The sequence below is a fragment of the Punica granatum genome, chromosome 6, assembly GCF_007655135.1.
Source record: "Punica granatum isolate Tunisia-2019 chromosome 6, ASM765513v2, whole genome shotgun sequence".
NCBI classification, from domain to species: domain Eukaryota; kingdom Viridiplantae; phylum Streptophyta; class Magnoliopsida; order Myrtales; family Lythraceae; genus Punica; species Punica granatum.
The window spans coordinates 1,599,560-1,614,159 of NC_045132.1; the positions used below are offsets into that span (position 1 = coordinate 1,599,560).

Genomic DNA, 14,600 nt, shown 5'->3' on the forward strand with positions numbered 1-14,600 from the left:
TCTTTTTTCCTATTCCTATTTTTAGTAGGCATTTGATTGCTCTTGCCAAATACGAGGGAAATCATCACAAGATTTGCTGTAATTCTTCGCAAAAGAATTCGCTACAACTCGATTGTCGTCTCCTCGGAATAGAAGAGATGCATGTTATCGGCACGTAATGGTCCACGTAATGTTTTAGACTATGTTGTTTAATATTTCCAATCGGGCAAGACAACCTTCGAGACAATTTTATGCCCGCTCACTATTTTATATATATTAATTAAGAGTTCATTTTGGAGTACATTGGAAGGTTTCATAATCACTTTTTCAAATAATTTTAAGTAGATTTGGTATTTGGTGAGAATTTTTGAGACCATGGTTTGAGTCGAAATTGTGATTGCAAACGTGACTTCTTAAAGTAGATTAATAGGTGCTTATAAAATTCATTTTTACTTATTTTATTTCAAATATTAATAATTACATTTTTTTTACTTTCAACAATTTTAAATTAATTTCCTCCAAACATTTTAAAATCAGCACTTTTTTTCAATAATTTTATTTCGTTACTTCTCCATCAACAACAGCACTCCCAAATGAAGCCTAAGTGGCTAATTAATGTGCAAAGTTTGATGCTAATAAAAAGGGGTGATAAAAGGGGGAGGGAGTAAAGTGGTGGGAGTCGTTCTAACTTCTAAATAAGTAATATGCCATTGCCTTGGCATAAACTCCTTCGTTGCGAAGAAAAGGAATAGTCGTCCCACACGATAAAAATATTAGGTAGTATGCATCGTTGTAAGTCAAAAAGCTCTGTATACCTCGAATGCTCGTGGCCGATGTGAGGAAATGGGGGCATTCATTAAAAGAATGCGATAGCAGAATCTCAACCCAGTCGGAATCTGTGTTCATTCGGTTTGATCAAAGTGGCCGATGCCCGATCCAAATAATAAGGGACAAAAGGAGGGAAAAAACCGAAGATTGATCTTCGAGGAGCAAGGAATTTACATGTCGATACTAGAGGGGGCGAGAAGAATTACAAAACGCATTTTTTGCTACAATAGACATACTACGCCAGGAGAATAAACTCGCCCCGTGAGCCTGCACGAGTACAGGGAAAAAAAAGGTATTACTTAACATGACCACGAAGTATCAGGCTGCTCGACGGGGCTTAGAGGTAGGACCTTACACTGTTCGCATATCTCCTTCACCAGCTGCAGCATTGCATCGGTATCATCAGCCATCTTTGACACCCTCTCAGCCTCCTTCACAGCTTCAGAGGCAAGAAAGGCTTTGTTCTCTGCTTCGGCGACTTTGTATGCTGCAGCCATGGCAGCCTCTTGCATCGTTTCATGGGAAGGTAGTACTGATGGCGCTTGAATTGGCCTCGGTTTAACATCCTTTTGCTTAGGGGTGGGTGGATTTGTTCCCACTGTGACATCTCTATTCACCCTGTAGTTATTCTGAACCTGCAAATGAAGAAAACCAATCATGAAAACTCACTCCCTCGACTGTGAAAAAGTCTGAAATTTTCTGTTCTCGTTACTTCGTAGACATCAAAGTAAGTAAGAATTATTGGAATGGGTAGTATATTAGAAGATGTAAATTGCTCAACAATAATATTACAACTTAATTACAGAACGGGGAGTTCAAACACTATTTTCACGCAAGATAATAAGGGAATTGAACTTGCGAGTCTAAATCAACAACATGATTATATACCTTTTCAAGCTTCCCTTGTAAAACAAGCCTTCTCAATCTTGATCCCAGGAGCCTACGGAAATTCGGCGGGACCTCAAGCCTTTCCTGGAACATGTGCATGAAATGTATTGGTTACATTTTTCTCGAATTAATTTGGCACCACATGAAGGCAAAAGAGCAAAATCTGATAAAAAACTGATAAGAAACTAAACCCATGAGTATGTCGAGGACACGGATATTCTCCGAGGCACCCACTTGGGCGTATTGTCACTTTCACTGTACATTTCACATCACTGTTACAAGAGGTTATCAAGATGAGAGTAAATAGTTCACTGCTTGAAGGGGCTTGTAACATATCTTATGAGTTCATATGTCACTAGTTATTGGCTATAGGTTTGTTCCTGAGATTCACACTTGATCTAGACAATGGTGAAGCCAATAGAGATTGGAAGAAACAGAACAGAATTTGATCGGGGGCTGATGAGACATTGCAAAACCCATTGCCGAGCCCGATCCCTTTATACTCTGGAAACTTGAAAAGCATGGATCGGCAAAAGAATACCAACAGCATCAAGAAGATGTGTTAACGTTTCCAGCAGTTTCATGGCCATTCATGATCGTTTCGGAACACAATCACACGTTGACGGAGAAAAGGCTGAGTGCAGATATATGCAGAGCAACAAAAGATCCTCTTCTAACCTCAATGTAGCTGAGAATTGTACCAATATCAGCACCATTTGAATCTGTTATGGTTGAAAGGGTTTCAATTATCAATTCATTGTACCTGAAAAATAAATATCAGAACCGCATAAGACCCAGGAAAGCTATATAAAAAGATATCAGCAAATTCTTGATGGCAGTGACCTTGGGAATTAGAAGCATAGTAGTTTTCTCCCCAACATAGCCATTGACCCGTTCCAAAGATTCAACATCGCGCTAAATTTTAACAAATGCTAACATCAGACATACCTCACATTTATTCCAACTTAATTCACATAAAAGATTTGTAAACTCCAAAAGAAGATGCTCAACTTCAGTTGCATTGAGCCAATAACACACGGGAGTCGTCACTCACATCCCTTTCCTTAAGAGGGAAACCAGGCGAAAAGTAATAACATTATGAAAATCTGACTGAGAAAGGATAAGTGCAGCGCACCGGCAAGCATTCTTGCTATCATGCAAGCTATTCGAAGGGTCATCAATGACGGCATCAGTGGTTGTGTTGTCGGCAAGAACTGCAGGAGCAGCAGAAGCCGGTGCAACTGAATTTTGCAGAGCTGGTAACGCTTTTCCTTTAGGCAACCGAAGTTTTTCTTTTGAGCCTGGCCCTGAAACACTCAAGTTCCTCCATTTATCCTGATCCCAGAAGAGACATCAGCACCAGGGAAGAAAGGGGTCGAATTAGAAGTGGAGAGAACCGAAACATAAGAGGAACCGACAACATGATGTTTTACACAACATGACTATTTCAAAACAAACAAGCTTGAAAACAAACTACTCCATCAGCTACTGTTGAGCTTTCGCGTCACTCGTCCGAATATTTCCCGCTAAAACACATGACAAAGCTACACCATCCTTTGAACACTAAGGAAAAGGAAAGAACTTTCAACTGCTTGTCGTCAAGAATTTAAATATTGAGGAATTCCCAAAAGTAAGAAAGTCAAGATTTTGAGGAATTCCAATTCCACGCCTCTTTAAAGGGAGAATCGATCAATTTAGGGTAGTGTTGAAGAGTCCAGCGTGATTCGTACGACTGGGCTTGAACAGAGCAGAACTGCAGGTCGAATGAGCACTTGAATTAGGGTTGGCTACGAATCAATCGGAGGACAATCAAGCACCGAGCCAAGAGTTTCCACACAAAACCGAGCTGAGCACTGAACCTGCCTGGGCGAGGGTGATAGAATTGGAGGAGCGGTAAAGCAAAAAAGAATGGAGGAGGAGGAAGTAATCTCAACCAAATGACTGACCTTCAAGTCGATGTTGGAGCGGTTGACGAGGGAGGGGGCGAACTCGGGGTCCCGGAGGATGTTCTTCCACTTGCCGGGGCCGTACTTAGCGATTCCGGCGAGCAGCGCTTCCTCTTCCTCCGCCGTCCATTTCAGCTTCTGATTCCCCATTCTCTCTCCCCCCCCTCTCTCTCTCTTTCTACAGTTCTCTCTCTCTTCTGCACGGCTGGAGCTTCGTCCTTCTGTTCTTCTGTCTGTGGAAGCGAAGAACAAGAAGAAGAATACGAGGAGGAGGAGAAGGGCGCGATTTTGATTATTGCTCCCGCCCCACTTTTCAAGTCCAAGTGTTTCTTTTTCTGCTGCTTATATATGACGTCATTTTTTTCTTATACTGGTGTAATTTGGAAATTATTTTTCTTCTTTGCCAAGTAATTTGGAAATTAATAATATAATAATAATAATAATAATTGCAATATAATAATTAAGTGCTACGGATTTGCTGAGATTGAAATATCAAAATTGAAAAAAAGAAACAAAGAAATTTCAAGAATCCAACCCTATCATAACATAATTCTTAGTGTGTGTTTAGTTTTTGAGTAATATTCATTATTCTACTCCATTTTAACTTCACTTATTTTCAATTTAACAATACAATCATTACTTTTTTAATTTTTTTATCTTAATTACTGTTTAATTCAATTTTTAATATTAAATTATTTCAATTATTCATTATTTTTTTCACAATTCAACAACACACTCATTACTTTCTCTCAACTATTTATTACTTTTTTCCATAATAACACAATCATTACTTTTTAATTTTCTCTCTCCACTTTATTATTACAACCCAATTATATAAATATATATATATAAATACATAGTTTGAAATTGAATAACTCAATTTCATTCTCAAACAACCCCTTATATATTGCCATTCATAGTTTTTTATATAATATTTATATGTACTTTTAATGGGATTTCTAATATATATTCACACAATTCAACCAGAAATGTCATAAATTTTTTTAAATTGAAACTTCAAAAGACTGAAAAAACATAATAATAATTAATAAATAAATAGCACTGTTAAAACATCCTTATATTTCATCATTCCTAATTTATATATATTATCATTGATTCCCAACATTATTGTTGTTGTTAGTATTATTACTACTACTGTTGCTGCTTCTACTACTGCTATTGCTATTGTACTATTACCACTTATATGCTTTATCCTTGGTCATTATCCTTCATGACATTGAAGAAACTATGATAACTCTAGAAGGAGAAATCTTAAGTGATTTTACCTCGTAAGGACTTAATGAGAAAAGAATAAATAATCTATACTACTTCAAAAAGGAGAAGGAAGTTTTTGGTCTAACTTTCAATTTCCTCTTTTATCCTTTAACTTTCTTCTTGTTGCTCCTGCACTGTGGGGTCAGATTTGTAATTGTTGTCGTGTCGTTCCTGCCCTCAAACGGTTTCTCATTCCTCTCTCTCCTCTTCTCTCCCTTAGAGTTCGTTCGGGAGTGCGATGAGAGGTTCCATAATCATTTTTTCTTATAATTTTAAGCGGATTTGATATTTAGTAAGAGTTTTTTAAATCATTATTTAGATCGAAATTGCAGTTGCAAATGTGATTTTCTCTAACAGGTTAATAAGTGCTTATAAAATCTATTATTGCTTATTCTGTTTCAAGTATTAATAATTGACCTTCTTACTTTCAGTAGTTTTAAATTATTTTCTTCCAAATACTTAACTTATTTTGAAATCGGCACTTATTTTTCAACAATTTTGTTTCAGTACTTCTCCATCAGTAATAACACTTCCAAACCAAGCCTTAGTAACTTCCCATCAGTCCACTTTTCTTTTCTTTTTTCTTTTTCATTTTCCTATTACAAAATATTAGGTGAAAGAGACTGTTCAGGTTCGGCCAATTATAATTTTTATTCGACTAATCTCGAATTACATTTATCGCACGTAGTGCAGGTCACAAATCCAGTATTGATATAATAAAAAAAAATAGTTACTATAATTACTCGAGCAATTGACCCATCCTTCCTCATTTGTTATAATTTGATTATTGCTTTCTCATGCCACATGGTATGAGAGATAAGGAACAGTGTTATGACCATCGAAGCCTCTTTCTTTACTAAAAAGAAGAGCAAGCCATAGTGGCTAAAATTATTTTCTAATTGAAAAGGAGATGAGGAGTTATAGAGAGGCGATCCAATGGGTTTGCCTAAGTCAGGTCTCGTTATCGGGTCTCACTAGATAGTACTTGTAGACCTTTTTCTAGCTGGTCAAATGGTGCACTCAACAAATCTGAAATTAATGAAACTGGTCGTTGTTCATGTCATCACATTTTAGAGATGATTTAATCAAATAAAATACTTCTCCTTCTTCAAGCACATTCATTAAAGCTCCATATCCATGCACAACAGAACTACAAGTATATATAAGACAAATAATTTGAATAACTATATGCAATAGCACTCAACAATTTAATCCACAATTTTCCAACCAACACACACTATTTTGAGTCTGTTTTATTGCTCACCCATGCTTCGGGTGCTTTATTCATGAAGACCAAATAATGGAGTAACTTAATTCTCTATAGGTTCTATTTATATGGCAATAACAAGGTCGACGTTTTCAAGCCCTTTACATATCAGCTCTCAAGAGGACTTATTTTAAAGACCGGCCAAAATCATAATTTATCACCTGCCAAAAGCCAAAAGTGAGGATACATGTATACATACTGATTTGGTTTTCATTTTTCAAAGAGATCGAAGTACATACCTTATGTGGCTGGTGATTACGATCCGTAAATATATGTCAGGTGAAATTCAAGTTTAAAATATGCACATATGGAATTTATGATGAGAATAGTTAATAACGATATTACACGGCATATGTCTGCGACCATTAAGACATTCAAAAATATAGTCCATAGTATTTTACATGGTCAAGCATTTATCTCACTTCCCCGAGTATTCTTCCTACCTTGCTACTGCTTTCTTTTGCCTCAGAAACATGTTATTGTATCCGCCTCGGAGGAACCCTGAGTTCAATAATTTTTTGCCACAGAGCTCAAATCACATGAGCAAGCCTACAAGTCATTCAAAGAGATAAAATACCAAAAACAAACTATGTTAGATCTTGCTTTACATACGCTTCTTCATTTGTTAGATAGTGGATTGGATTTGAGGTTAACTCTTTATTTATTCTTAGGTTGTACACTGTGAACAATGACACTGAGGTCGTTCTTTGATTTTCGAAACCTCGAATATCCTAGTTCTAGTATTTGTTAACTGTCCCAAATTTATCACAAGTGTACAATATATTGAAATCTAACCTTCCTCCCATCACTAGGTGGTCATCGGGCTTAATTCATGCGATCCGATCGTTGGTGAATCAATCAATGAGAAAACCTCATCGTCTGCATAGTTTTCCTTGCCCGAGACACACACTCAACCTCAAGGAGAGAGCTAATGAGGTAGTCGAACATGTCCAAGGAACATGACCTTGAGGTTCCTCCATTATTAGGAAGAGAACAATCTTCGTTTTCTTTATCTTGAAACAACAAAGGAAAAAAGATCAGGTTAATATATAAGCTTACAATCATTTCATTTGTATTCCTTTATCATATTATGAGGATAAACGTTTGTAACTAAAAATATGAATATCTATTACCCAAAAATAATAATATATGCATGTTCTTGTGATTGCTCTAATATTATTATTTGTAAAAAATATAAACACTAACACCTGTATGTACTATAGTTAAATATTCTGATAAAATGTTTTGTTTTATTTTCGCCACAACACATCATATTAATTCCGAAAAATTAATTAGAAAAAAATACAAGATTAATGAAAGATAAATTTTTGCAGTTCACATATGAGCTAGGGACCGATTCTTGTCTTGAAATTCTTGAAAAATATTTATTAGAATCGCTAGAATCAACAAAAGAACAAAAGCAGTACAAATTAGACAATTATATTAAAGCACACCATAAAACATCCAATAAAAGGATTACAATTAGAAAAGGAGAGAGACAAAGAAACACCTAAACTTTTGTTTCCAATAAATGGAATAAGAATCATATAAGATGTTGTTGATATGCTTACCTCTCAATGGTTTTTTGAGAAGAGGGAAAATTGATGAAGAGGCAAGATGATGTGGTTCTCAATTTATAGAATAGAAGTTGAGTGTGTAATTATCAATCCGTCAATTCAATGTCCCATATAGTTTGATGCTTCGTGTGCATATGTTTTCTCGTGAACTAATTTTACATGATTGTAAATCGCAACTCCTAGCGTGGAATAAAGAGCAGAGCATAGAGGTTATAGTATCCATATTTAGCTAATTGAATGTATTCATATTTTTAATATCAAGGGTCAACATCGAATTCATTCATTTACTTATTTTGAAAAACTACTTCCTAAGTGAGTTAGATCACCATATTTCCGTTTACAAAGAAAAAAAAGTAAAATCTCCTCAAGAGGGTGTCCAATAATCGCATAAAACTATAAACCATGCCACTATAGTTAATATCTTATCTTATACTTCTTATCTTATACTATTATTTAAATTTAAATGAGAATTGGATTTTGTAATAACCTCCACATTTATAAGACAGTTGAAATGTCGAAAATAACATTTTATTCTTTTTATAAATATCATACAATTCAAAATAAAATAGAGAAGTTGAATGATAATATTATCCATTTAATATTGTACTCCAATCTCTCATTATTTTACTCTCTCTTCTCTTAATCCCACATTCCATAACTTCTTTTCTTTTCAAATTTTGTGTCTATCACTTTTTTTTTCAACTATATGTACGCTTTCCGCATGTAACGCTTGTTGCTTTCTATTATCTTCTAATCAAGAAGATTACTAAGAAAATATATAGCAACACTTATTCCCTCTGCTCTGATATATATATATATATATGTTATATAAAATATGTAATATATCTATACTAATTCAGAAAGGAGAAGTAATCCCCAAATTGCCCATGTTAGTCATATTCAAATTTATAAGAGCTACCAATTTAAGATTAAAATTGTAAAATACTACCTCTTTTTCTTTCTCTCCCTCTTACTTCTCCTACTTTTCTCTCATTTTTTCTCTCTCCTCTATCATTTTTTCTTTGTGTTACAAGTTAAGGATAAGGATTTGAATAGTGTATCTTTTTCATTATATTGCAATAAAAATATTAAATTAATAAAAGATAGTACAAGATAAATGCCTATTAATTTGTAAAATCCATAATTGAATGTCAGTTTCATTATTCATGCATTATTATCGAAATAAATAAATAAAATTCTTATATTTATTTTGATGATTTCGCACATAGTGCAGGTACAATTCTAATATATATAATCCATATATTTATTTTGATGATTTCGCGGGTATAACTCTAGAATATATATATTAGACACAGACTTGTGTTATGCACGGAACTTAATTAAAAGAAAGTGATAGCGCTACCTGTAGAATTTTCAACGTAAATTCGATATGAAAATTCTATGCGGTATTTTTAGAGGTTAAAAGAAGATTTTTTTATCTATTTAATTAAATAATAAAATTAATAAAAGAAAATGTTGAAGGAGAGGAAAGATGGAGGGGACGTTATGTATCAAAAATAAAAAAGGTGGAGGGAACGTTTGAGAGAGAGAAGAGAGAGGGAGAGGGGATAGAGAAATGGCTAGGGAAGTGGGGAATTAGATTCTTTTTTAGCATGGAAAAATAGAATTATTGCTCAAACGGTGAGAGGAGAAAGAAATGATAAATGAGAAAAACTGAAAAGAGAGAAAAAAAATGGGCATTTAATTGTTTGGGGTATTTACCTAAAATGTCCCATGATTTGTCCGTTTTGTCAAATCTATCTCATGATTTACTTTTTGCATCAAATCTATTCCGGCGTTATCTTTTTCGTCGACATCTAACGGTCGTACCGACGTGGCGCCTACGTGACAAGTGTGGCCCACTATCTCTCCATGTGCCACGTCAGCACGGCCGTTAGATGTTAACGGAAAAGATAACATCGGGATAAATTTGATGCAAAAAGTAAACCATACGATATATTTGACAAAAAAAAATCATATGATAGATTTGACAAAACGGACAAACCATTGGCCATTTTAGGTAAAAACTCCTAATTGTTATAGGCTGGTTAATTTATTATATCATTCTTTAATTCAATAAATATAATTTTTAATGAAATTCTAGAAATAACATTTATGGAAAGTAAAATTAGACGAAAATTTGACTTCTTATTTTTGTAATAGTATATAGGTAAAAAAGGACGTTAATTTTTTTTGTCGTGAAATACATAACCCGAAATATTTGGGAAAGAAATTGCAGTTTTCAGTTTATATGTCTTTTTGGAAATTAATACATGAAAAATAATTAATGAATTGTTACTTTCAAGGCACTGAAAATCCTCCATAAATAAGGAAATATATAAATTTATAAAATCTCGTCGCCGGAGAAACTGCCTGCCGTTTTGGCCAAAACGACAAAAGAAATTGTCTGCCGCTGATAAGATTCGATCCTGAGATCTCAACGCCGTCCCGCCTCCTCCAGCGCCCCCACCACCGCCTCCTCCACCACTTCCCGCCACATTCAAATCCTGCCTTCTCCCCCGTCTCTCTCTTGATCGCCGGCACTAAGAACAATCTGAATGAAACAACGAGATGATCGACCCGATCGTCTCCTCTGCAGTGGAGGAAATCTGCTCGCAGGGCATAGAAGGAATATCTCTTCTCTCCCTGTGGGACAAGCTCAGCCCCTCGGTAACTGCCTCGAGCCTCGACCTCTCGCTCGGCGTCAGAACCTCTCTGTGGCTCCGCCTCATCGACAGTCCCCGGCTTCAGTTTCGGCAGAACTGCGAGAACGGAGTCCAGTTCAGCTCCAGAGAGGCTCCAGCTCGCTTTCGCTCTGTAGAAGAGGCGGAGAAGTTAAATTTGAAGATCATAGCGAAAGACGACCTGAGAGACTGCTTCCTCGGCCTCTATGATGCCCAGTTATCTGTCTCGGAGATCTCTCCTCTTCAGCGGGAAGCTCTCCAGCACATTGCGCTCACCAGGTGCACCGATTGTCGAATTCCTTTAGAGTTCGAATTGTTGACCATAATTGATAGTTCGATACTAACTAATGAATTAGCAGGAAGAATGGCATTACGCAGAGTGAACTCTCCAAGAAGCTCGGGATGCAAGAGAACAATTTCTTTTACGTGGCGAAGAACCTTGAATGCAGAAATCTGATCACGAAGCAGTCAGCAGTTATCAGGAGGAGGGAAACTCATGAAAAGGCGGGCGAGCTTCTCAGGAGTGGTCCAAGTGTGAGTACAAACTTAATGTACTTAGGTCGGTATGCAACGCTTTTGAGCTCTCAACAGAAGTTTGAGATCATAAGAGGGGAACCGAGGAGACTGAGGACGGACAGCCTCGAAAGTTTAAATAGGAATTCCACTGGTGAAGACGGGAAGGAAGATATCCTCATCAAGGATTACCTTCCTGCCATGAGATTGGTTTGTCAGATGCTTGAAAGGGCTGATGGGAAGGTCGGTCTTGCCATCTCAGTCTCCCTCTGGGATCTATCTGCAACTCTTCGAATTAGTCTCTCTTTCTTACAGCTGACACTGCATTGATTTATTTGAAGGTTCTTCCTAAGTTGGACATAAAACGGGAACTCGGCTACCTCGGATTAAGTGTGAAGCGTCATACTTGGAGAAACGTATATTCTGCCATCCCATCCAATTTTCTTTCTTTTGGAGAAAATTTTGGAACCTCCATATCGTGTTTCTTATTTTCTTGCTCTCTTCTATGGGAAAAACAATTGGCTGCAGATTCTGCAGAGGTTGAAAGATGCAAATGTTGTAAAGGAGTTCGAGGACGAAGAGCAAAAGAAGGCACGTGTACACAATCATTGCATATCTAATTCTCGAGTTTTTTGCCTGACGACTAAGAAATCTAACTCTGTCTTTACATCTCTCAATCTTTCTAGAAGGAGAAGAAATGCTTGCACTTGGTAAAAGAATTTTCTCCAAATGACTTTTTTCTAGGAAAGCTCCAACCAGAGGCTGAATGCATAAAATATGGAAGGACATGCCGTCGGAACGAGCAGCTGGTAGAGCTTCCCATGTATCAACAAACTTTTGATGCCATCGATGCTTCAGGAGCAACGGGCTTGACTACAAAGGAGGCAAGTAATCGTCATTCTATAAATCGATATAGTTTTCTGTACTGTTTCTATCACACTCTCAATCCCTCTAATGTGTTTCCGGATTTGTGACTTGCATAAACAGATTCAGGAGAGGCTCAGAGCTTATCAAAAGTGGCTATATGAATGGTTAACCAAAAACCATGCTCGATTAAGGATGTTCCGGAGACGCGAAAAACATAAAAAGTCAGAGGTGTACCGTTATTGGACGAAAAGAAACTTGGAGATCGTGAAGAAACGAGGCCTTCTATCTGCAGAAACAGAAAAGTCTAAGACAGAAATTTCGGAAAGGAGAGGAAAAACCATATCCGACCATGCTCCTTCAGAATCTCTCAGTCACTCCAAAAAGTCATTCTTTCTGCCAAAACCATTAATGTCATTGACTGCTGATGGAATTCGAAGGGCAAAGAGGATCTTAGAACGACTGCAGGTGATGCTCGAGAAACCTTTCACTGGATTTTTATTGCAGTAGGAATATTCTGCTTAATCAACTGCTGTTGTGTTCTGCAGAGGGAGAAGTTCATTTTGAAACCTAACCTTTTCCGGTGGCTCGTGAATCTCGAGAAGGGAAAGGGCATGACAATGGGTACCAAGACTGTCGATGAGATCTTGAACAGACTTCAGCAAGAAGGGCTCTGCAGATGCATAGAAATGAATTTTGGAAATAAACAATTGATAAAAGTGGTGTTACACCCACATATTGTAAATATGTCCGTAGAACTCTGTAATGAAATTGCTGAGAAAATGAGGTCTACTGAGAAGCAAAGGAATGGCCCCATCTCATCGGAGAAGCTTGAGAACATGATAAATCCTAAGCGTAAACTAGAGCAGGTCAAATTCCATTCTTTTGCACCGTTACATGTTTGCTTCTCCTGGTGATGATTGAATTGGTTTCTGAAGTAATGACAATGCTTTTCAGGAATCGGCAGAAAGAACCGATACTCGAGAACCAACATCACTGAAGCGCTCAAAACATGATATAACCGGAAGTCCGAGCAAATCGAGGTCCACCAGGTCGTTCGATGAGGCTGAAAAATTCGAGGCTAACACATTAAAGTTGAAAGTTGCTTGTCAAGGAAGGTTCACATGGACAGAAGAATTAGACGGGTGATTGGTGCTGCATAGTTACACGTGAAAAAGAGTCTTCGTGACGATTAGCATAATCAGAAAGAGATAAATTTATGATCATTAAGTTCTTTTATGATAGATATTCTTTATTTCGTTTCAGGCAATTAGTGATGCAATATGTGAGATACCACGCAGCAAAAGGTGCGAATTTCCGTGCGACTGAGTGGAGCTTGATTCCGGACCTTCCAGCAACTCCCCGGCGATGCCTGAAAAGAATGGCATCGTTAAAGCTTAACTCCAACTTCAGGGAAGCCCTTATGCAACTGTGTAACATGCTCAGCGAACGGTTCGTAAAGCACCTTGAAGAGAATCAGAAGTTCACTGGAATGGAACGTCCTCGATGGGATGATTTCAATGATAAGAATATCAAAGCAGCCCTCGAGATGGTTCTCCAGCACAAGCAGGGGGGCAAATGCAAAATAAGTCGAGACAGATATATGGATACTCAAAAGAAGACTGTAAGTAGATAATAGATAATTCTCCTCTCAGGTCTAGGAAATCTAGATAGAAGACTTTTCTTCTTCTGAATTTTAAACTTTGTTATGGTTCTGGCAACAGCGCGATGAAAAGAAAGATATCAAGATCAGGAATGAAAGGAAGGGCACCAGTGGTAGAGTTTACGAATCAGTGGCGATTGCTAATGCTGTTGAGCTTCTGAAGCTCGTCCTTTTGAGCACCTCAACTGCAAAAGATGAGCTCAGTCTCAGTGCCAAAATCTTAAGTCGTTACACGGAGGATGAACTCCTCGCAGCCTACAGTTATCTGAGAGAGAAAAAGTTCGTGGTATAGTTCATTTCATAAAGACCAGTCATGTTCATCTTTATGTACTTCAGCTAAAAAGCTTATGATCTGTTTTGTTATGCAGAGTGGAGGTGATGGTGATGGAGATAGTCCAATTCTTCTTTCCCAAGCTTTCCTGAGAAATATTTCACGCTCCAAGTTCCCAGCTGTTAGGGTGGAACGGGCGGCTAAATTTTCTCATTGGCTTCAGGACAGGGAGATGGATCTCATCAAGGGGGAGGAACTCCCCATAGGTCCCGACTTACACTGTGGGGACTTGTTGCATCTATTCGCTTTAGTTTCTTCCCAGGAACTGCTTGTGTCCCCTCGTTTGCCCAGTGAGGGAGTCGGGGATGCTAGTTCCACGGGGCGCAGCGGAAGCGAAAAAGGAACAGAAATTCAAAATTTCCTACCCGTGAAACTAATTCTAAGACCTACTAGAAGAGTAAGAGTAAATAAAAGCGTACCTGGAATATTTAAAGTTGTCGACCGAGCGTCCCACGCGTGACGCCTCTACTGGTATCCACACCGACTTTGTCGACGAGTTTTCGAGATCGGCGGTGCTAGCGACCAACACTCGAAAGAAACACTAATGCGACACCCGAAATTTTCAGACTAATGGACCTAATTTGGATTGAACAATTCAACCCAAATTATTTTTATACATACACATATGCACGCACTATATATATCTGAGCACTTATATGAGTGCGTTTTATATATATATATATATATATATATAAGCACTTATATGAGTGCGTTTTATATATATCTATATATATACTTATGCATACATATATATCACATATATATGCATACCCTGTTACCCATAC

General features: G+C 37.3%; 2 protein-coding genes across 4 annotated transcripts; both read right to left on the bottom strand.

Annotated features, from left to right (window-relative positions):
• Positions 1–815: 815 nt before the first annotated feature.
• On the bottom strand, positions 816–3,962 carry LOC116210231 (telomere repeat-binding factor 4-like). Of its 3 annotated transcripts, none has more exons than XM_031544081.1 (6): positions 3,642–3,962; positions 2,831–3,030; positions 2,374–2,458; positions 1,696–1,779; positions 1,158–1,442; positions 816–1,074 (listed from the first exon to the last, which is right to left on the bottom strand). In XM_031544081.1, exons 1-6 carry the CDS (start codon positions 3,789–3,791, stop codon positions 991–993), a joined length of 888 nt encoding a protein of 295 aa, XP_031399941.1. In that variant the 5' UTR covers positions 3,792–3,962; the 3' UTR covers positions 816–990. The 3 variants fall into 3 exon arrangements, with proteins under 3 accessions (XP_031399941.1, XP_031399943.1, XP_031399942.1); XM_031544083.1 differs by having other exon boundaries at positions 1,163–1,442; positions 3,642–3,961; XM_031544082.1 differs by having other exon boundaries at positions 816–1,442; positions 3,642–3,961.
• A 7,593-nt stretch (positions 3,963–11,555) lies between these two features.
• On the bottom strand, positions 11,556–13,799 carry LOC116211000. Its single transcript, XM_031545180.1, has 4 exons — positions 13,793–13,799; positions 13,287–13,471; positions 13,116–13,193; positions 11,556–12,887 (listed from the first exon to the last, which is right to left on the bottom strand). The coding sequence occupies exons 1-4, from the start codon at positions 13,797–13,799 to the stop codon at positions 12,480–12,482; spliced, it is 678 nt and encodes a 225-aa protein (XP_031401040.1). The 3' UTR covers positions 11,556–12,479.
• Positions 13,800–14,600: the final 801 nt, after the last annotated feature.

Excerpts from the sequence above, each read along its gene's own strand:
- LOC116210231 (XM_031544081.1), bottom strand. The coding sequence starts at position 3,791 with ATGGGGAATCAGAAGCTGAAATGGACGGCGGAGGAAGAGGAAGCGCTG. Across the intron at positions 3,031-3,641 it reads GCTCCAACATCGACTTGAAG|GATAAATGGAGGAACTTGAG; the intron begins GTCAGTCATTTG and ends TTCTGGGATCAG. Across the intron at positions 2,459-2,830 it reads GATAGCAAGAATGCTTGCCG|GTACAATGAATTGATAATTG; the intron begins GTGCGCTGCACT and ends TTTATTTTTCAG.
- LOC116211000 (XM_031545180.1), bottom strand. Across the intron at positions 13,194-13,286 it reads AACTTCTGATTCTCTTCAAG|GCATCGCCGGGGAGTTGCTG; the intron begins GTGCTTTACGAA and ends CATTCTTTTCAG. Across the intron at positions 12,888-13,115 it reads TTCGCACCTTTTGCTGCGTG|CCTCATCGAACGACCTGGTG; the intron begins GTATCTCACATA and ends CGAATTTTTCAG.